The sequence below is a fragment of the Perna viridis genome, chromosome 8, assembly GCF_037379345.1.
Source record: "Perna viridis isolate PV_CMFRI_1.1 ecotype Kerala chromosome 8, ASM3737934v1, whole genome shotgun sequence".
Lineage (NCBI taxonomy): Eukaryota > Metazoa > Mollusca > Bivalvia > Mytilida > Mytilidae > Perna > Perna viridis.
The window spans coordinates 28,666,154-28,690,303 of record NC_142452.1 but is presented as its reverse complement, the minus strand read 5'-3'; the positions used below and the strand labels follow the sequence as shown (position 1 = coordinate 28,690,303).

Genomic DNA, 24,150 nt, shown 5'->3' with positions numbered 1-24,150 from the left:
TAAAAATGAAACATTTTTATTAGAACTTATGATTACAAATAATGCTAAATTAATGTTGGAAAGTTAGAAATATATGCATCTATATAAGTACTAAACCTCCCGCTGTCGGACGTTTTCAGCTGGAGCCTCCCGATATTTCATTATACATTCCGTGATCTCCAACGGTCTTGTCCGTCTCCCGGTGGGAGCTTAAATCCTTTCGAAATTTTCGCTATTCATCAGTCAAAATAATTGGGATGAAACTAGGAAGTTAAGAAGCCCAGAAATAATGCACTTCAATTTCGGATAAAAATAACAGGGGGTCTCCTTTTGTAGAGTTTTCCGAAGATTAGCATCAATGCGAACCTTATCTCCGCTAAAATGCGTGAAAGCTTATGGATATTTATACCACAAGACATAAGATGGTTCACGGTCAGACCATGCTTTTTTTACCTGACAACCTACATGTTTAAGGCATTGTTGCACCCCATCCAATCCACAATCCTCGACGCGCCTGTTTTTTTTCTCAATATTTTCAAGAGGCGGATAACCAAATTTTGGAGGCATGGAATGAATACAAACGTAACACAGGTGCAGCTGACTAAGATAAAAGACAACTTCATTCACATGAAATAGAGACGATAAAATTTGCATTAAATATTCGAAAAGACGACAAAAAGCTGCACAGCAGACAAAAATTAGCACGACATGCAGGACCACTTGGCACAAATATCATATAAGGCCTAAATACTACAACTACATGTAGGCTATTTAGCACAGATATTGACACATGAACGTGAAGAAATTACATGTACATCCATGCTCCTCCTGAGCGGTGTATCAAAGTACTTCCTTAAGTAACACTTTTGATATGAATACGGGTATTTTAAGTGTCTACATGATTTTTTGGCGTATGTGTAGGTGTACACAAAGAAAAGTTGGAATATTTACTTTATATACTAGAAACTTAAGCAACATGATTTTATACACACCAAGTTGCGTACAATTTACCAGCATTTTGTATATATTAAATTTGCAACATCGATTACATGTAAGGACATGTTTGATATGTGCACTTTGTAAATGTATATGTATTAAAGATTTTTTCCCGGATAAAGAAAGCTGTGTTTAAAAAACTTTTTATAAAGAACTGTGCTTAATCGTTGCAATAGATAAATACCCAGAGCCTGGATCTTTTCACAGGCAAACAAAGCAAACGGCTTTTAATTTTTTCTACTTTCAAAATAAAAACAGGAGCGAGTAAAAAGATTTATTCGCGCTTGATATTATAACAGTGTTTCCAACTTTGCCAGATCGCCTAAGGAAATAAAATGTGTTTCAGCATTTATTACAAACAAAGTTATCTTTAGACAGCGTGTTGTCTGTTTAAGTACAATAATGCTTATACAAACTTGTTTAAAGCCTCTCATGTTTGTACTACGTTTGACGCAAAAGTAAAATCAGAATGTAGAACAATCTTTGATCGATGGGATTTATACGGATATTACAGCAAAAAAAGTATTGAAAACTGTTGGATTCCAATATTAAATCTATAGAAAAAAAATCCAACGTAAAAGACAGTAAGGCGGTTCAATTTATACAAGTGCATTCACGTTCATGCATTTATCTTCATAGCAGTGGCTATATCAAAATCGACGTCTGATCAAAATATATTTCAGACTTTATTTCATTCTTTGGTATAAAGGTGAGATAAAAGCTCTTTAATAAATATATCTACTCCACTTGCTACAGTGTAATTAGGATTTCAATGTATATTACACGGATGGCTAGGTGCTTAATCATGTGACAGTAAGATAGGTCACATGATACATGTACAAGAAAGTACGACCTGGTCATTTTTGAAGCGATTTTAAGCGTGATTTTTTAAAGTTTGTTTGTTAAATTCACAAAGAGATCCAGCGTTAACCAAAAATCCTTTTCCTGTAGAGAGAATTTATAAATGAACACTTTCAGTTTCAATCTTTTTTTTTTTTGGTTAACGCTGGATCTCACTCTAAAATAAGAGGAAGAATAGTGAAAAAATGCTAATTTTTTGACAGAATAGCCTTCCAGGTGATTTTTGTGCATTCATTTCTGTATTGCTACTCTTTAAATCACAAACTGAATGCATTAAATTGAAAATTTACAATACGTATTACATTATTACTTAGTTTTCTTCCGAATTGAAGTATTTTTAACCAATTATTTCAGTAGGCAGAACAAGGCCTTATGGACCCTCATTCTTTACCCTAGCCTTATGTTATTATATTTTTATGTCGTCTATATAAGCTTGATCTTAGCCTCACAAATGTTCCCGGAAAGAGTTTCTTTGGCTGCAATTGTTATTTCAGTGTTTCCAAAGGTGAATTCGACTTTAACATCACGAATTTCTTCTGTCGGACAAGGTATTTCAATGGTTGCATTCCCTATCAACTGACAACCATCTTCATCAATGTATTTAGGTGATTTATTTTCAGAAGCAAATATGTTAAGACCAAGGTCTGCTTGATAGGGACATATTGTTTGATATACTTTATGAACTTTTGTCCCAATAGGTACAGCTTTATCTCTTTCCATGAAGGTAGCGAAAATGGTATTGCAATATGGACGTTTTTTGATAATGACCTTTCTTGATTCTGGATATTCAGCAGGATCGAATTCTTTTGTTACGTCTGTACCATAGGTAAACCTCATGACCCGAGATATTATATAATCTGGTTTGTGACCGAATAACACGGCGCCTTTTAGAACTGAAAGTCCAGCTTCATCTGGAATAACAACTCTTATTGAGCTAAATTCTTTCATCATTCTAGCTTGGATAAGAGGACATTCCGCAAAACCACCAACAAGCAGGAGGAGCGTTACTTTCTTGGCTGCAGGGTGTTGCAAGGTTTCGTGTATCAGCTCAATAATACTATCTATGGTTTTATTGTAGAGTGACTTCATGACGTCTGCGTCGATTCGTAATTTATCACCTCGAAGTGATATGTCTTCGGCAAACGGAGAGGACTCAATCATCGATTTCAATGTTTCGTTCTGGTATTTTTCACAAAGTGAATTGATAGTGGCGCATGGAATTGTCAAGTTCACCTTTCCAGAGGAAGTTTTCAATATTCTCCTTTTCACTGTTTCGAATTCTCGCAACAAATCGAGAAACGCGGTAGGATCTTCTTTCTTTAACATATTTACTAGTGGAGCTCCAAGAATTTTTATAATCATCTGGATGAAAGCGTTATCTACAGTTGTTCCGCCACAATCATTGCCACTTGCTCGACACAGCTCTTTGAGATGGCCACCAGCTTGTTTCTCATGAACTGTGATATCCACTGTGCCACCTTAATTATATAAAACACATATAAGTCTAAAATAGAGTTTTATTATTCTGAATCAAATATAATTTAATAAAAAAAAACTAGTATAATGAATCTTATTATCTTATGACCATATTTTGAAATAAAAGTTTAATGCTTCATTCAAATAGAAACAGTTGTATTACTTATATAAATCTTATGTATTTACCACATGTACGCTCATAACAGATAAACGTCTTACAGAGGAAAAAGCAATGGTAAATCAAAGCCACAGGTTATAATGGTCATAAAAAAGAAAAATAAAACATAACTCAATTGATGATGTTGATATGATGCCGATATTTGCCTAACTAAGGCTGAATATTTGTCAATAGTAAATAACCACTATGACGTTCTAGTTTACAAGTAACTACAGTTAGTCTTAATGTACGTATCATTTATTATATTTTGAGTTTAAGCCTTTATGTAAAAAGGAACATTTTTTTACTGGTTTAAAACACCATGGGTCAGCATAACCTCCTCCCCCTAAAGTAATTTTTGTAGATCTTTAAAATGTCCATTTGTGATGTATTTGAAACACATGCTGCCTGTTTGCAAAGTGCAGAGCGCTCACAATAGTGAAGGCCGTGACGTGTAAATGACGATTTTCAATAAAAACTGAGTTTTTCAATGAAGAAAATAGAGATACAATGAATGTAAGATACTTTATTAACGTTCAGTTTGTAAGCTTTTGACATATTGTATGGATTGTTGTGCATTAATTTGTGTCATTTAACTGAGTATTTTGCACACTTTTAATTAAGTATATATATATATATATGAACCTTTATCACTTAAATCAACAAGTCGAAAGGATAAAGATTGCAAGACAGAATTACATTGAAACACAAATAAATGAGTTCAAAGATCAAACTAAATGATAAAGGACATATTATTGCATGATTAAAGCAATTTTATTTTACATTTGAATGAACAGAATCGATCTATTGGCTTTTATTGTGTTATGGTTAAATGTAATTTAATGCCTGCATATTTTGAGTTTATACTGTAATGAATACTATGATAACTAGATATACCATGTTATAAAACAGAGCAGAATTGCTCTATCATGCTATACGCTAGTCTTGATAAACGGCTCATTCAGTTGTTTTTTTTTTGTTTTAATCTTTTGGTTTTTGTGTGTGTGTGTGTGTGTGTGTGTGTGTGTGTGTGTGTTTTTGTTTTGTTTTATTTTGTCGTTTTTTTTTTTGGTTTTTTTTTTGTTTCACATATTTTCAATATTTTTTCACAATCGCATGGAAACGTTTTAATTTCCACCAGTATCTTTGTTCCTTTAATTACTCTTTGACACAGTTAACATATTTTCACGATTATTAGGCTTCCCCTTTTAATCTCCTGAACTTGCATTCGTTGTATTATCAACTTATTGTAAGTTATCTTGATTAACACCATTTAAATAATTGAAAAATAAAAGATTTAATATCCATATTATCATGTTAATGTTTTTTTAATGTATAAGAACGGTAATTGCTTCTTCTATTCTATACTAAAGTTGTTTATGTATATTAGAAGTCAGAGGAATATTGGTTATCAGAACTTCTTGTTAATAGATTGAATGTTTTGTCTCTACAAAGATGACTAGATATTCTAATATAGAATCTGCTTTGTAAAAAAAATGTGAGCTTAATTTAATGCGATTCACGAAGCTCGGGGTTGGACCACAAATAATTTTTGAATCAATACATTATGTAGATAAATAAATATAAAACGAAGCTTTTTGCGATCATTGTTCGATATTTTTGATGTAATTTAGGATAATTTATTGTTTTGTTTTAAATTGTTGTGCTGGTCTCTAAAAAGAGGTAAACTGATGATGATGATGAATGATCAATGCATTAGATATTTCATATGTGTGCAATATAGGTCATTTATGATTATACATTACATTGTATATTGATCATTTTACCAGTAACTCAATTGAGTTTCAAAAGAAGGAGACAAGTTTATTCCATGGACTTCATTTTCTTTAATAATAAGTCACATTATAAATAAATGGAAATACTCAAGTCAAAAGAAAAGGGTTTGAGCTTTATGTGGAAAGGTTGTGTCATTCTAGAAGGAAACTTGTAGATTATTAGAACCTTCATTAACATTTATAGAGATTTTTTATTCGTATTTGGCAGATAGATTCGAAACAAATATTAATGATATTTTGACTTAAATTCTCCATTCTCATTTGCGTTTAAGACCTCCCTAGATTTTCAATATCTAATGCAGAAGATTTTGCTTGGAACCAGGTGATAATGAAGCATGTTTTCTCAATTATTTGCATTGAAACATATGAACCAACGACGAAACCTTGCTTTGAGATTTCTTTTCTGAAAATTTATGAAATCCGAAATGTCCATTTTAACAGACTTAGGGGAATTAAAACTGTAGTAAGCTATATTAAATACAATTTGTTAAGTAACCTAATTCCGCTTTTTTTTTAATTACATTTAATTGAAAGTAATGCATTTCCTTCAATATATTGGCATGCAATTACTAATTTCTTTTCAATTACATGCAATTATATTGTGTGAGATCCTTAAAAGATGGTACTTAGTGTCATGTTAGTGATGCAAAGTAATCAGTTTGATCTTTAATACTTTTAGTTGTTAGTATATCATATTGGCTTAACAAAATTCATTAGATTTAAATGTAGACAAGTGCATCAAATCTTTAAATGTTAGTCGTAAGAATCAAGCAGTAGGTGAGACATGGTATAAAAAAAAACATCATTTCGATAGTGTAATTTGACTATTTGCACCATCAGAGTCAAGGAAAAGAGGCAAGTTTTTCAACATTATGCAGGAACTTTGAGTGCATTGAAAAGCACTGAAAATGAACATTTCAACTTTGTCAAATACCTCATTTTTCTAAGATTCTATTGAAAATTTTCTGAGCAAAGCAATTGATGAAGGGATCAAATAATGGTCTTTTCAAATATACAACGTATCCTTGAATGATACTACAAAGACAGATAAATCTGATGAATGTTGAGAAAATATGTTAAAACAATTCTTAATTAGGCTGTATTCAACACCTTACCTTCTAAAAAAAAATCAGAAGCTTCAAGTTGATATGTGTATATTAATAGAATGATTACAGTTAACATAATGTATGGAATCAAAGAAAAATATAATCACCGTAGGGATTCATTTTGAATTCAGACAATTTCAAGTCAGCATGAATTCTAATTTTCTGGATAATTTTGATCTACCAGATCTGGAAATTTCAAGGCAAAATGTCTTCACTGGTCTTCCATAATAAGTGGAAAACAATGTTACAAACAGTTTTGTCACCCATATGAAGCTATTGAGTACAAGTTTTTTTTATCTGACTGGAAATTTCTTTATTATGGAGTCCTATATACGATTGGCTATTTGAAAATATATCATTAAAAACTCATTGACATTTTATTGGCTATTTCTTAACATCTTGTAAACATGAATATTTAAACATTTTTGAATGAAAAATTAACATCATTAAAAGTCAAGGACTAAATCTTGTAATAAAGTTAGAAATTTTCCTGAAAATTGATTTAAAGAAAACACTAGATTTATTTTCACAATATTTTCAGAGGAAAGATAGAGAACTTGTTATGCATATTTCCATAAAACAAGATGAGAGAGGATTAAGTCAAAATGATTGAAATAAAACAAGGTTGATTTGGGACAAACATAGTTTACAGATGCACACGCACTATTTACTGCTGGTGATCTATTTTCTTTATCAATTGTTGAAAGCAAATGCTTTTGAAATTTAATGGATAAGGCGAACCCAAAATATCAAGTGCCTAGCAGAAAACATCCATCAACAAAACTTATTCGAGATAAGACAACTGAAATAAAGATACATTGAAAAATCAGCTCCAGTTAACAAAGACGCTTTATTTGACTATTAATCTTTTGTCAGATGAGGCAGATGAGGGTTATTTAAGACATAACTGATCATTTTATCTTAGGCTGGACTTTAAATCGTTTTATTTTTTTTTTCTTTTTTTGGCATGTATAAGATTTAAGGGAAACACTCTAGTGAAAACATAAGTCATTGCATGTATGAATTTGCGGGGGGGATTTCAAATATTGTCAGCGACAATGCTGCCAATATAATTAAAGCTTTAAATTTTGCTTTGCCTGGTTTTGAGTCCGACTCTGATGAAGATTCCGAATAAGTGATACTTAGTGAATCTGATGAGGATACCCTTTAGCTTAGTTAAAGATGGTCTAAGGGAGTGTGATACTCATTTGAATCAGGTCATTGCAAACGCTTCAAATATAGTCATATACGACGTTCAATAAATACTTGAGAAATCCTTGAAAATTAAAAGCGCTTCCAGGCTTCAAATCTACTAAAAGGAGCTCTCAGTTGTATATGCTTCAAAAAGTTTTGACGTTGCCTGAGGAAAAACTCAATAGTGTCTGCTTCTGGATCAGGGTCATGTTGCTACAAGATTGAAGTCATCACTACAACAGTTTTGTGGTCGTCATCATAAACTCGTGGATCGTTACAGAATATCTATCTACGCCATGAAAAATAAATTGTATAACGTGTCATAGATTTTCTTATCCTCTTTCGTCTACCATGGACTGGACTTTTTATGAGCAACTCGGCGGGTGTTTCTAGAAAAGCAGAGGACGCTTACCCTACCGGTGCACCTGGTCCATGCTCCCAGTTTTTAGTGGAGTCCGAGTTGCTCATTTGCTTATGTTATTTTGTATGTATTATTTTAGTTACTTTATGTTCTTTGTTGTGTATATCTGTTTTCCATGTCTGGTCTTTTTCCCTTGATAACATTCTTTTGATTACCACTATAACCTTGGTTTCCTTGATTACTCTTTCAAAATGAGTTACATGTCTACCACAGTGTCTTCTGCTACTGTTGAAATACTTTTTCCATTGCAGGGAAGGTGTTCAGGCCATACCGATGTTCTCTTTCTTGACAAGACATATCACGACCATATGATGATCAAATGTAACAATGACATCATTTAAAATTTATTTTGAAATTGGTCTATAACTATCCGATTTCTATATAAGTGTTTATTTCATTTTTTACTTATTTATTATGCAGCATAAGTAGTTGAAAAGTAATCATTTACACTACCAAAGTAATTGTCTTTTAACTAATTACTTTACTAATTTTCTGTAATTGTGATTGTTATTTATGAAGAGGAAAACAGGCATACACAACAAAACACATAAAGCTAAAATTATACATACAAAGTAACAAAAGCAAGTAAGCACCTCGGAATCTAAAACTAAAAAACTAAAAACTGGGAGCATGGACCAGGTGCACCGGTAGGGTAAGCGTCTTCTGTTTTTCTAGAAACACCAGCCTTGTTGCTCATAAAAAGTCAAGTACGGGTAGACGAAAGAGGAAAGGAAAACAATGACACGTTGAACAAATCAGTTTTTATGGCGCAGATGGATACACCGTAGCAATCCACGAGTTCACAATGACTACCATAAAACGTCTATAGTGATGACTTCAATCTTGTAGCAACATAACTCTGTTCCAGAAGCCTATTTGTTAGAATTCTAGCGCGAATTTCAGCAAGCTCTGGCATAACACATGAGTTATTATATGAACACTCCATACGCAGGTGCTAAAGGGATGAAAGGAAAGTTGATAATTCTGAATGAAAAGTTATCACGTTTGCCGTAAAGTTTGGTCAATAGTTTTCCATTACCATCGATTTCTAAGTGTAGGTCAAGATATGAGGCTGACCTCACAGTGACTATAGTATCCTTTATCTCAAGTTCTCTGGGGTTTATGCGATGTATCAAATCCCCGAAATTAGGATTGTTTGAAGATAATACGTCATCTGTGACGGGACGGCCTCCCTGCGTTGTAGTAGGTAGTGATATTAAAATAACCAGTTAATTGATTCGGCTAAAGGATTAGTTCTTTAGCCGAATCGGTTTGTCGCTGGCTTGTCACCTAGCGGTCTATGGTTTGATCTTCGGTGGCGGATTATAATTTGGGGAGTCAAATCATGCTCTCCCGTTACACATCTATATAGCAGAGACTAATAGATCTAGATAAACAATATTCTTCAGCCTCATTAGATTGAAGGAATAGGTCAGCAAGTAGGGGAGCACAATTTGTTTCTTCTGGAATGCCGACCGTTTGTTGAAAAACGCGTCCACCACACTGGACAAATATGTTGTAGCATTGGCACTCATTGACCTACTTAAAACTTTCATTCGTTTCAAAATTAAAGACCTCACGGCATTTAATCACTCTGACAGAGAATTGATGTCTTCCTGTTCTCGTTTTATCCATTGTCATGCGTAGTCCTCCACGGCACCCATAAGAACTTTAAAGTTATACTTCCAATTTATGGAGCGTGGTTCACGGTACTTTGGATCTTTAGAAAGGATATTACACAGAGATTCGTTTTCGATGATGGTTTAATCTCCCGTAACGACGTGACCGGAAGGACATATTTGAATGGAGAGTTTTTGCAAAAACAGTCAGGTGGTTTAGACTTGAAGTCCTCAATCTCGAAGTTCTGCAATAGCCTTTTATACTTTAAAATTTTGGATGCAATGGGTGAAGTTTAGGAATATGACATAATTGGTATGGATTTGTCTTTGAAATATGGGGAAATTTTGTTAGTAACATTTTTGTGATGGATGATGTTAGCCAAATTCATTGCATCTATATCTTTGTTGACAAACGGTAGTGGAAGAAATGATCGTTTTTCTTAGTCTTGGCTTTTCACACAAACTGGTTTAAAGAGTCTGTGGAAACCAATATTTGAAGAATTTGGCAAGTGATTGGATTGTTATTAATTACTTTTGCATGTAATTGACCCAGGCCTGCTATTTGATGAAGAAATCAAAACAACATCAAGTACCTTATAGTAAATTTTTAAAATGTATGTTGAAAGCAATAAAGAAATATGCTAAAAAAAAAAACTATAGTAAAGGAGTTGGATTATATTATGTCGGAAACATAATTTCATCGTTAATAATTTATCAAAACCGACTGATGAAAGACATGTTATGTCATGATATATAAATTTATTATAAATTTTCAAATTTATAACCAGATTTTAGAAAAAAATAAACACCATTGGTACATTAAGAAACTTAACCTTTATACTGCAAAATTTAGAATATCTGAACATTGCTTTTTATTCAGGTGTTTGTGGTCACAAATGCTTTTTGGCGGAAATCAGGCATTTTCAGACATTCAAACATTTTTTGTTGGATCTCAATGTAAAATAATCTTACATTTTTGTATACTTTTAGCCAAATAAATCAAAGTGTTTGGTCTCCACTAGTCGATTTTCGAAATGAGTTGATCTTGAAACTCATTCCATATTGTAAATAGGTTAGCATCTTGTATGTACCCTCTTACTAGAGAGAAGTATTTGGCTTTCTTTTGATACTATTAAAAAATTGTCTTACCTGGATGGAAGTAAAATGTTTCAAAGGAGAATACTTAGAAATGACCTTATTGCCTACTTTTTACTCTGGTCTCCATGACAACGCAATACTTATTTTTGGCAAACAGGCGGATTTTTTTTTTTTTGTATACATATCTCTGCAACTCGGGTAAATTGTACAGTAATAAAAAGTATTTTCATGTAAATGTATAAGATAATGTACCATCATGGTCAACATAGCCCATTTGTCATATGTTACCTTTTTACTGACGCAAAAAAATATAAATAGAAAGAGTATCTTAATCAGTCATATAACTGTGCAGTTATTTTCCAATAAAGTGTTCAGTTAAACAAAATCTGAGACTTTCGGTTCTAGCTCTTGATAGATAAGTCAAAATAGATAGAATCAGTAATGTGAATGTTTTTGTTTTTCCTTTTTGCTTGAATCCCAGTTAAACAGACAATATTTAGTGTAATTAAAATAATCTTCGTATTGACTATTCCTGACTAAATAAAGTGAAGGCTTAGTAATAAAATTTTCATGTTTGTTTAATTCAAATAGAAAAAAATGTAAATGTTTATGAAAGTTATAATTTTATTTGCTAATTTAAAATTTGAATAAACGTCCTCACTATAATAACTAATAAATAAATAATAAATCACTGTTCAATATTACTATAACGATTGAAAACTCCATTTTAGCAGCGTTACAATGTATCAATAAATAAACTGATTAGAGATGACACATGAATTTTAAGAAATATAGATAAATAATGATTAGTTGTCTCAACATCAGTTGAGAAGTAAAGTTCAGGAGGTCGTGTATTCTATCAGAGGCCGAGTTTCACAAAATTCTAGAAAATTGGTAGTCACTGATTCTCCTACAAGCATGCAGTTTTTAGAGAAAAAATACCTCCTCGTGAGCTCGGGGTTATAATAACTTGTCAAAATATGATGGCATGCCTGCCTGTGGGTTACCGCATTTTTGAGCTACCATAATAACAATCCGGCTGAGCATATCGGCCGAGTTCAAAATTTGTTTAAACCTAACGTAAAACCATTATCAATGAATCGAGCATTAAATGCTCCATTTACTTTCTTGTTACCTCCTAGATCTATCACCATGTACTGTTGTCCAGTATCTGTCATAACAAAAGCCTCTGGAGAACCTTTCAATTTCTCAGTTGGAACATACTGACAATAAATGGAAGCTGCTTCTGGTTCTAAAGCAATTAATAGCTGCTCGTCATCGATACCAGCCTGAAATAACGTTTGATAAATCTGTTAAATAATGTGCAAGGCATTACCGTAAAACAGAATTGTGTTAAACCTCGATTCTTCTTTTGATTATTGTTTTTGTTTGATTTATTGTTTTTAGCATGGGTAAAATATTTTACTATTTTTCGTTTCTGTTTCCGATTAACAATACAAAATATACAATATGAAATGCGAAAGTCAAAAGGAAAGTAGTCAGATTTATCTTAATACATCGCTATTTTTTCAACTGTGCCCTTTCAAAGAACCTTGAAAATGCAAAAGTAATTTATGTCCAACCATAGAAAATTGATAAATAAATAATAAACGTAGTAAATAACACTCATTTTCAAATTTTAGTAAACAAAAAAATAGAAGATATTCATAGTATTGATATATTTTGATAATATGGGCGTAGAAGACTAAATGGCAACTGTGAAAAGGCATATACTTTCATAAACTACCCTTCCGGTGCACCTGGTCCATGCTCCCAGTTTTTGATGGAGTCCGAGTTGCTCATTTGTTTTTGTTACTTTGTATGTATGATTTTAGTTACTTTATGTTCTTTGTTGTGTATGTCTGTTTTCCATGTCTGGTCTTTGTCCCTGGACTACATTCTTTTGATTACCACTATAACCTTGGTTCCCTTGATTACGCTTTAAAACGTATCATACAAGTCTTTCGCCAAAATGCCATCAGCAAAAAGGAACTGTGGGAAAAAAAATTACCCGTAGAACGACACATTTCACAGAAACGTTGGAGGTGATATGCCACACTATAAGAAAACCACCAACAGCTATTACGCAGCATGCCCTAATTTTGAACTCCAAAGGAAAATGGAATAAAGGTAGACCTTGCAACCCATGGAGTAGAGATTAAGAGGCAGACATGAAAAAAATGGGGAAGAGGTGGGATGAGTTAGAATGAACGACACAGGGCAGAAATATATTGAGGCAACACGTTGTCGGTCTATGCCCCAGGATGTGTTAAAGATCCACGTAAGTGAGAAATATCGAATGAACATAGTTTCATCCCAGCCAAACTTTCGTCTCACGAATGTATTCAGATGATTGATTATGTAGAGCAAAGATATTTTTTCAAATATATTCATCGAACAACCTCTTTAAAAATATGAAAAAGTTAAAAAAATATCTTCATTTAAATGTATATTATTTACCGATGCAATAATATTAATAACTAAAAAGTCAAGTCGATTCAGTGAACTTAAATTCAATTAACGTTAATATGTTGATAGGAAGCTGTTTTGATAGTTAAGTTCAACGTTGACGTATGCGTACATTAATAATTAAAATGTGATACTTATCTGCAGTAACTTATTTTTTTTCTTCATATATTATTAGCGGTAGTTGTGGTGAATTTGTTTTATAATTTTTTGTTTGGTATTTGTATCTGTTTGTACATTTTATTTGTTAGTTTTTTTTTATCGTTATTATTATCGTGTACGTTTTTTTCATTTTTGTTGTCTTTTTTATTTTTTATTTTTTACTTTTTTTCTCACAGATCATTTTAAATAAAATAGATACCTGTATTGCACTGGTCCTCATGAACTGTTTAGCTTTGTCTGGCCAAATAGCAGGAACAGTCAAAACCCATTTTATTTCTTCAGACTTAACCATAGTACCCACAGAGGTCAACGAAGTTAACAAGTGATCTTTGAGGGCTTTGATTGCTTTTGAAAATACATCCATCGCTGACATGCTTTTCCCGCTTATATCCTCAATGCACATACTTTCCATTGATTCCTTGAATAAAGTTAATTTTAATTTCATCATGTCATCATATTTCTTGGTGTATTTAAAAATCTCCATATTTTATTACGCACCATAAATCTTCAATTGTTAAAAAATACAAATGGTCACATTCGGTCATTAGTGGATTTTTTTTTGTCATCATTGTAATCGTTTTATGATGAAATGGAGTATTATAATCGATTCGTCTACAAGAATTATTTGTATCTACCAACATTCAATATCGGTTAGACATTCGACTGAATTTTATACGTGCAATTTTTTTGAAGTGCTAAACATGAATATATCGCACTGAAGTATTCTTCTTTTTTTTTGGGGGGGGGGGGGTATAATTTGTTTACTCCGTATGATGTGACAGATACACCAACACTAGTCCTAGACAACCTATTATAAAAGTCTTCTGTTTCTGTTTTTGTTTTTGTTTTTTTGTTTCTCATGAGTTCATGAGTAATAAGTAAAAAAAATATAATGTTATAGACGATCCAATATACTTATACAATATATAACTGATTTCATGGATTTTTGATTGTTAAATTACAGGCTGTCAAGTGTATAAATTATGCCAAATGGGCTATTAAAGTGGGAGGCTTTATTAGACAGTGTAAACGATACCTTTGCTTTGTAAAGTTTCATTTTAAAGCGACTGAAGTAGTAGTGATCGTGGTGTTTTTCGTCTAGCACCAATTCAGCGTAATCGTTTTCAGCCTCATATCCGAAAGACACCAACCGCTTTTCTTCATCTAGTAATAAACACGTTGGCGTTTTAAGAGACAACAGCTGGCGCCCTCCAGCATTCCATGCTTGGTTGGCATGAATCTTTAGTGGATCAAGCTTGAAATCAGATAATGTAGAAAAAGCATATCCTGAATAGGTAGTTCCAAAATCAATGGCCGCTACTAGAAGGTAATCTGACATTGTGGTGGTAATCTAAAACAGACAGAATGAATTTGGTCAAACGGGACAAGTAGAGATTAGAAAAATCAGCTGTTTTATATGAATACTTGTTAAATCCAGAATTATTTAAAAATAAATCAATAGATTCTTAATAGTGAAAATCGGACAACGAACATAGCATGACATTATTCGACATTACTTGTCATAACAATTGTATTCTTATGGTCAAAAAATCATTTCTTAAATTTCGTTTTGTCTCCCTTTGTTCATGGAATACATTCAATATTTGACCAGGATGAATTATCTCCCCTGGTACAGTCCCTGTATGGGATAAACTTCCCACTTGCCCCACACATCATTGCCCCACCCCATTCCCCATTGCCCCATACCCCATGCCCCATATCCCCAGGCTATCGCTCATTGTCCCATCCCCCATTGCCCCATACCCCATTCCCAATAGCCAAATTCCCTATTGCTCCATTCCCCATTGCATCGACTTATTTCCTATCGCCCAAAGCCTATTATCCATGCCGAAAAGAAAAAGTAAAGTAAATGTTTTATCAAACACATAAAATGCATTATGAGGCAGAAAGTTTTGTGCAATCAATATTGATTTTTGAATATCGCCGCCGAGTTCGAGAATTATCGAAATCACGCGATATTTGCATTGTTTAGTACATGAATTATCGTCACTCAAAGATGCATGAGAAATAATCATGCAAAATATTCTTAAAACTATAGATATATGTATAAATTGTGAATGGATTAAATTTCTAAAATGATTCTTAAAAATTGATATTTTTGTTTTATTTCAAATTCAAAACAGAAAAACACTTTTCCAAATGCATACATATTCAGTCCCAGTTCCACAAAATAACATATTTCTGTAAATTATATGGGTCCAAACAAATTTAATTTCAATGATTAACTAATACTATTGTTTCAAATTTAGCATCCTATGTGTGACTGTGACACACTAATTTCAGTCTAATTTCTCAAAAATGACACACTTCTGCAGATTGTAAGGGTACGAACAATTTTCATGTCAATAATGGTCCAGAATTATTGTTTAATATCTTCAAAATGGCAATTTAAGTTTCCTGGTTGGTGGTTGAGACACTCATATTTCAGTCACAAATCTTCAAAACATATTTTTGACATATTTTTGCAAAGTGTATGTGTGCGAACGATTTTAGTATACCTATTAGTCTAAAATTATTTTCAAAAATGTTAAAAATGTCCGACAAGTTTTTTGTTGATGGTTGTATTACATTTATTTCAAACCAGCTTCATGGAATGAAATATTTTTGCAAATTAAATGAGTGCAAACACTTGAAATTACCTTAATAGTCGGTCTTATATTATTGTTTAAAATGTTAAAATTGACAAAATAAGCATCATATGTTTGGCTGGGACACATTGATTTCAGTTCAATTTCTCAAAAATGACATATTTCTAAAGATTGTAAGGGTGCGAACAATTTTAATTTCAATAATTATCTAAATTGAAGTTTAAAATATCAAAAATGGCAATATTATTATCCTTTTAGAGGTTGCGACAAATGTCATATCTCTGCCATTTGAAAGGAAATCAACATTTTATATTATTTTAATGGTCTTGTTATTATTGCTAAATATGTTTAATTTGTCTATGTTAAAATCATTCGAGTGTTACCGACACAAAATTATTTCAGTCCAAATTTTCAAAATGACGTATGTTGAGAAATCGTAGGAGCGTGATTATTTTCAATGTATAAGGACAAAATATTAAATCTTGTACAAATGTACTTCCGGTAAATATTTAAAATATGTCAATAAATAATGAACTGAGACACATGTAATCATTTAAAATTACTCTAAAACTAAACTCTTTAAATTGCTGTCATAGAATTATGATAGGTACTTTGCTTGCGGAAAAAGGCAGAACATTTTTTTTTGATTGACCTATCAAAATTATTTCCTCGCCCCATCCCCCATTGCCCTATTCATATACGCTATTCCCAATGCCCTATTCCCCAATGCCACATTCCCCATTGCCCCATCCCCAATACCCCATGCCCCATCCCCGATTCCCTATTGCCCCAACCCTATGCTCCATCGTCCCATACCCCATAAATGGGAAGTTTATCCCCTACAGGTATAGTTAGCTTTATCACTAAAATTGGTGGCGAAGTGTATGGGAAAATTTTCGATTAACAGACAAATCTTCATAAAAGAATAGATGTCTGTGTAGAATTTATGTTAAATATCATAACTTTTTTAACAAAAGCTTGATATTTTGCATTTTTCGTGCAACAATCAGACATACGTACTTCAATTATAGTGCAAGTACTTACTTTGGTTACACTTATTAAACAGAAACTGCATTAGTTAAGCTTTTAACAAATCTAAAAGTTATCAATTACGGTGTGGGCAAATCTGAATCTCTTTCCCTGCTTCGTCTATAGTTGCTATTATTTAAAGTGTTTGTTGTGGTTCCCCATATAGCACACATGGGGTCATTGTAACTTGTTACTTTACTACAATATTATGGGAAGATCTTTGTTTTTTTTTTGTTGTTGTTTACCATATAGGACAGGTTGATTTGACTAAAACTTTTTTCCGACGCAGTCAGTAAAGTTGCGGTTTTTACCCTTTGACCTTAAAGACGCTCTTCCATGGAAACGCAAGATACCTGATCGCAATTCTGTTTCCCGATTGGCCAAATACTAATAACTTAGGGGCGTTCGAAGATATTGTGTCGAAAAGTGCGTGCCATGTGTTATTTTCAGTATGAAATGTAAACAATTATAAGCAAAAAAAAAATTAAATGCGTCGGCAATTTTTTTTTAAGATAGTACTTGTTTTGCATTAAGTTGGTCGTAACATGAAGGTTCTTTATATGTCAATATTATTGTCATTTTCTTGTCAATGTAAAAAACTTTTTTGAAAGAAACGGTCACATGACGTCTGACTGTTTAACCTCAAGAATAACTTCTTTATGAATAAACAGCTGCTTAAATAATGATCTTATAGGTTATAATCCAATCAAAATATGACTATATTAAAAGTATCCTCTTCATCTTTTAACAGCCCCGTTTTGTCGGCACATCACGCTTTGCTATTAGATTGCCACTACCCTTTAAGACTATCCAATATACTGCTTGATTACCCATTGTTCTTTGTTGTCTTGTTATTTGTTTAAATTGTATAGTAACGCTTCCGATACTTTCTAACTAGCCAGTTTCCACCTTCCTGTCAAACATTCCTTTTTAAACCCATCTCCAAACTACACAAGTAAGAATATTCAAAGACTACACCCACTGTACATTGTACGTACTAGTATTTGTACATGCTAGACAGCGGATTTTACTCGGATCCCTAATTCCAGCTGAACATTCTCGAAAATTATCATATTTGGTGAAGGTGTCAAAGAACTATCGTCTGCCCTAAGCTCCAACAAATCCATAAAACGAACATTTCTTGCGACAAAATTGGACATGTTTGTGGAAGTGACTGCGTGATCATTGTATAACGATCTAATTAAAATTAGAACTATCAATTGTCCCATTTTATACCTGCATATAGGATCTAACAACACTCCATTCTACTTTCTGTTCTGGTGATAAGAAAGAAAATGGAGTCTTCCCTTGCATTAAAAATTGGTACGTTCTATTATTTATGGCCACAGAAAGCATTCTTATAACGGAAAAAAACGCCGATTCAAACGAACAAAAAACTGACTACTAAGTTAATAGTAAACAACTTGTGTACTGATCTTAATCTGAAAAGTATAATTAGGACATCGAATCGAAAGAGATAACACATGAAAGATGAAATTTGCTCACACGGTGTCATAGTAATTTTGAAAAATGTCTGGTGTTATTTGTACTATACTAAATAAAGTGTCTATGCGACAGATTGTGCAAGTGAGCTATACTTGTCAACTGAGAATAAGTTAAAGCTAGATAAAATGTACATTAACATAAGTGTAGCCTTGATTGTAAGCATAGGCGGATCCAAGAGGACCTGGGCCCCACTTATCAATTGAAAATTTAGATGAAGATAGCATATCTATTGTGTGAACGAATGTATTAAAATGTGTTTACCAAGGGTTTTTGGTGCCCTTAGCCTCCCCACGGATGATTCTCTGGATCCGCCATTGTCTACGATTGTGGGTCAAATTTGAATGATTTGACAGACAATCACAAATAGACATTGAGACGAAAATCCAATAAGAAGTTTGTAGCCCAATATTATATTGCAGCTAGTATGTCGGGTATTTTTATGTTCACTCATTTAGGCGTTGTACATAATTTATTTTCACCAATTTACAACAAGCTTGTTTTTATACGTTTGAAGTTGTTTCCGATTCTTTCCTTTTATATTAAGATATCTCATGTTTTGCATTTTGCCGATTATTTGAGACGTAAAAATTCAAACAAAAATATAAATTGATTCAACACAAAAGGACTTTGAATTACATCTTCTTTACAACAGTACAGATAAACTTGGCTTTAAAGAATTTAGTCTTGATTTCAGTGCAAAGTAAATTTCGCATTTGATAAATGCAACATCTTCAATTTGCTGTTGATAGGAATGGGAAGGGTTTGTCGAATTGTACTTAGAAAGCTTATTGAAATGTATTGTTTATGAAATTTGATACTTTATTCACTAGGTGTGAACTTTATATGATAAATTCAAAATGACCATTTTTATTGGTATTTAAGTCTATAAATCAACATTATTTTTAAAAGTTTTAACAGTATATACTAATCAGTAGTCATTTGCATAGGGCAAGTATTCAAGCTTAGAAAAGGGGGAATCATTTTAACCAAACTGGCATACTAAAATGACAATTTTATTTGTGGGTAAAGCAAGATAAATCAAATTAATTGAAACTACTGTTCGACAAAAGGAAACAATGGTACGGTCAAGTAATGTCGAGTTAAGCTATGTCCGTTGTCCGATTTTCTCTATAAGAATGTAACATGTAAATATTTAATTGCCAATATACGTTAGTATATTTTTTCAAGATATCAGCAAAGGTTTCGAAGCGTCAGTAATGGAACAATTCAGATACACATAAATCTTTGATATGAAACAGGAAACCGGAAACAAAAATTGTCTTCTAAAGTATTAAGTGAACAGAAAAAAAATTCCATATACAATGAAAGTATGGAAAAGAAGACTCCACATATAGAACTACAACACTAACAAAATGATTTCCACAAAGACAGGGAGTTATATTAGGTGCTCCAGAAAGATGAACATGTCCTGTAGGAAGTTTTTATAACTCAAATCTCAAATCAAATTTTCATGCAAAATCAGAAATGCCTCGATTTTCTCATGTCGTTAATTGTTAATTGTTGAAAGTTAAAGTCCGTTGTCGTCTTTCTCTACTCAGAATTTATCAACTGGTCTTTCCAAATACATCGTTCTATTATTTTTTTTCTTCATTGGATTTTTTTTAAAGATCAATCTTAAAAGCATCTGCAAAGGTTAAATATTGTATAGTATTTGTCAGTTTCTATGGGATTTCATGATATTATTAATTTATCTTTATCTGTGAAAGAAAGTCAAATATTTTTTTTACAGTTATAGGAGCTTAGTACATGCGATGTTTCTTTTTAATATTTTATAAAATATTATGTTGTATGCACTGTTGCAATAATTTTTGCTATTATGTTTTATTACATTTCATTGTAGAATTTTTAAACTTATCCACAAAGTTACTCTTCATTTTAATTATTGAAACAAATATTTTGGTAATTTTTTATATGGTAGAGGCAAACGCGCTGCAGTGTAACACCATTTATTATTAAAACGCAAAGCGTGCAATATCACAAAATACAGGTGTACCAGAAATCAAAAGGCAAGTTCACAGTGTCTTCATTCTCTCAAACCAAATTTGGAAGTATGAATAAAACGCAATTACATTTACAGTTTAAAATTGAAATGTGGCGTACCTCAAGGCGTACTGGAACCGAAATTACAATGTATGTTTTCGAAACCGATCGGCGAGATATGAGATACAACTGCTCTACAGACAACAGTAAGTTTCATCCAGTTTTGAACAGTTGGAATGTAGTATCTTAACACTTCGAGGCATGGTTGTCAGATATAAGTTTGTGGATGCGAGCAAATATGCTGAGAAAATGAATCAAGATAAAACCGAACTAACTGTGTTTGTTTCAAAACAACAACCACAAGAGTTTTCGGACTGCCCTTTGAAATTCGATGGTTATGTGATTAACTATTTCGTCAAAACAAAAAAAAACTAGGCATGCATTTAGTGAAACAATGTCCATGGGGAAGCAGGTTATTGAAATATCACGATTCTACTATTTCCAAATTAAAATTAATGTCGACCGACAACGAACGCCTCTGAAGCATTGGTTGTGCCACTGGTCGTTTCTTGGAATACGGCTATGCATTTCTATATGGAACAGCAGTACAATAATTAGTATACTCTAGTGTGTGCAAAATACAGCTGGGGGCCTTGTCACCGGAACACATCATTGCGAGCATATAACACCAGCACTCAATTCTTTACAGTGGCTCCCTACGAAATACAATTCTTGCAGTGGCTCCCTCTGAAAAACCGATTCCAATACACTCTTTTGATGTACACTTTCAAAGCTATAAATGGTGTCGTGCATCTTTGTAAATATATGAGCTTGTAAATCGGTAGCAATCAAATCGCAGGCTTTGATCGGAGAGTGCTATAACGATCGCACAACCAAGATTGTGCACTTAAACATACGGGGAGTGTAAATTCCATATGGCAGCATATAAAGTAGACTACCTGCCAATACCCATAATTAATACTATTTTTAACGTTTTAGTATAGGTTATTAGTTCACACTGGTCTATCCTTTTAACGTATGTACCTTTTATATTTTTTTGCGTTTTACAACTATTCAATTAACAGAGATGGTCTCGTATTTTTAAATAAATTTTGATCTTTCAAATTGTTTTGTTTTTTATAGTGATGTTGAGTATTTGCGTTACTACTTATACTTTAACACTTTAATCTTTTTCATGCAACTAGATCTTTTTAGCAAGTCTTAATTCGGTTTTTTAGCTTTAAATACGTCCCTGATTTTGTGTGTTAATAAAAATAATGAAAATTAAGTGAAGGGCTAAAACTTATATCTATTTATCTTATCTTGAGATTGTTGTTGTAGTAGAAAGGCCCATATCTACTATTATCAACAAATTTAATGTTTTGACTGAGCATTAGCCATTTTACATTGATGAATTTCCCTATTTTCTATATACTTGATATTATTTTGCATTTTTATTTTACTTTAGTTAGTGTTATATTGTCCAAAAACAAAAAAAAATAAATGTACGATATCACGATTCGTCGATTGTTTCAATACCTCTTAATAGAATTTTAGCTCTCATGATAACCATTTACACAATAAAACGCATCTTCGAACCATATCACAAAAGATAAAGATTGCTTATGTTTCCAAAAGCCTTATTCCTAACGAACAAAAGGTTCGAAACCTCTAAAAACTTTGAATAGTGATAACTCGCTCGATCAAACCCCCGTCTTTAAATTTAATGAATAACCTGGTCGTTGTCTAGAAATAATGATGTTTAAATTGAATGATACAATAATCTTTCCTTCAACTTATATTGAATTTAAATTACGTACTTGAGGAAAACTCTGTTTTGGATTTTAAAAATCAAGTTAGCTGATTGCATATTCATTAAATTCATTGATCGTTATTTAAAGTTGTGTATTGAACCAAAGTGGTTTTTTTTAAATCCTTTATACTTATATGACTTTTTGAAATGATACTAAGTGAATTAAATGGAAATGATAGATAACAAAATAGCTATTAAATAATTTTGATTTTTACATTTTACAGAAAAAATATGTTTGCAACTTGACATTGCTTTCCTAAAAATAACTGAATACGTTAGGTACAATGTTACTTTACTTAAGCATATTTGGTATGAATCATTTCCTATGACACTTTCAAAGGCAGCGATTATATTATACACTGATAGGAAGAATAGAGTCTGCGACATAACATAACCGAAACAAGATTTTTTAAAGTGGTAGTCAAATACATTAGAATGCATTTTAAAGGGCCACATTTCTTTGTTATAATTCTTCCAAATTAAATAAATATAGAAAGTACCTTTTTTTTAAAATGATTCTTCAAATTTCACCGTACTTATCAGTCTTGTTTCGTTTTCATATCAGATGAGGTAAACAAACTAGGAAGTAATATGTTATAGCGCATGACTGTTTGGCCTTATGGAAATATGTGTTTGTCGTATATTTTTTTACAAATGACTTACAACTCATTTTACATTATTTAAATTGAACTATGTATACTGTAAACTAGTAAATGTATAATCTCAAACAGTTTTTAAGCGTTAAAATTGTATATATGTACTTTTACAAGGTGTAAATCATGTAAATACAAATAATACTTCTCGGAATTTCCGATTTTTAAAACGTTATTAGATTTAAATAAAATATTACAGCGCAGTCCTCAATTCAAATTTCCTGGTGAAACAAAATTATTAATATTCAGTAAATTTCGGTACAATTCAAGAATGTTTCATATGGCTTAAAATGTAAGAAAGGTTTAGCAAGAATCCCCTATTAACCGGTTATGAATTCTCATGCAAACTAAACAATATTTGGTTAGTCCGTAACCGTTTTTGTTTTCACCTCCCAATAAATATGTACAGTGCACAAACATGTTTTTCTGCTAGCGTATTGTAGAGCAATTGCGACAGAACGGCTTAGGGGGTTTGTAAAATTCAAAACATGAAGACATAATAGATAGGATTACCCATTGTTAAAGATTTAACTATTCTCCACCCTCGAAAAAAAACATTACAGAAGAGTTTCTGATGTACGACTTTCTATAGTCAACTAGGATTCAGGGTTTCACGTAAGGGGCGTTAATATAAATAATAGCCGTGAAATTCCCATTTTTAGGGGTTGCGTATTATATCGTTACCGGTCATAAATAGGAACAATCGCCTGTGTGCTGTGCTCGCCCTTCTGAACCCGTGCATGCGTTATTAGGATGAGTTTTTATTAATTCGTCGTTCAGACAAAATCCCCGTATATGAATAAATGTATTTTCATTAAAAAATGTATAGAAAGTGGAAACAAAAACACGAGGAACGTGTCGAAGAAAAAACAACTCTACCTCACAGAGTGATAGTCAGCAGGCTGCTTCGCCCCGTCGTTCATTGGTACTGTAAGTACTGCAGGTGCACCACAATAAATGTATACATGTATACTCGTATTTAAAACTTAACATAGAAAGTATCATCCAAATAAAAACACAATCGACACTGAAAAATTCAAGGGTCATTATTGCTTCCTTGTGCAAAACCTACAGTCGCTTGTAGGCAAGAAATACAGAAAAAATGGCTTCATGGCGACGCATGATAAGAAAAACTACAAGGGTGATAATTATTGGTCAAGTGTGGTGGACGCGTTTTTCAACAAACGGTCGGCACTACAATGGGAAAA

The 24,150-nt window shown here is 32.5% G+C and overlaps 1 protein-coding gene across 1 annotated transcript; it reads right to left on the bottom strand.

Moving 5' to 3' along the window:
* On the bottom strand, positions 1-22,882 carry LOC148610098 (heat shock 70 kDa protein 12B-like). Its single transcript, XM_088542183.1, has 5 exons — positions 22,790-22,882; positions 14,368-14,682; positions 13,531-13,749; positions 11,839-11,992; positions 1-3,314 (listed from the first exon to the last, which is right to left on the bottom strand). The coding sequence occupies exons 2-5, from the start codon at positions 14,668-14,670 to the stop codon at positions 2,260-2,262; spliced, it is 1,731 nt and encodes a 576-aa protein (XP_088398309.1). The 5' UTR covers positions 14,671-14,682; positions 22,790-22,882; the 3' UTR covers positions 1-2,259.
* Positions 22,883-24,150: the final 1,268 nt, after the last annotated feature.

What these genes read in the sequence shown, in the direction of transcription:
- LOC148610098 (XM_088542183.1), bottom strand. Translation starts at nt 14,670, where the DNA reads ATGTCAGATTACCTTCTAGTAGCGGCCATTGATTTTGGAACTACCTAT. An exon ending in TGAAACTTTACAAAGCAAAG is followed by an intron (nt 13,750 to 14,367) that starts GTATCGTTTACA and finishes ACTTTATTCAAG; the next exon opens with GAATCAATGGAAAGTATGTG. An exon ending in CATGGTGATAGATCTAGGAG is followed by an intron (nt 3,315 to 11,838) that starts GTAACAAGAAAG and finishes TATATAATTAAG; the next exon opens with GTGGCACAGTGGATATCACA.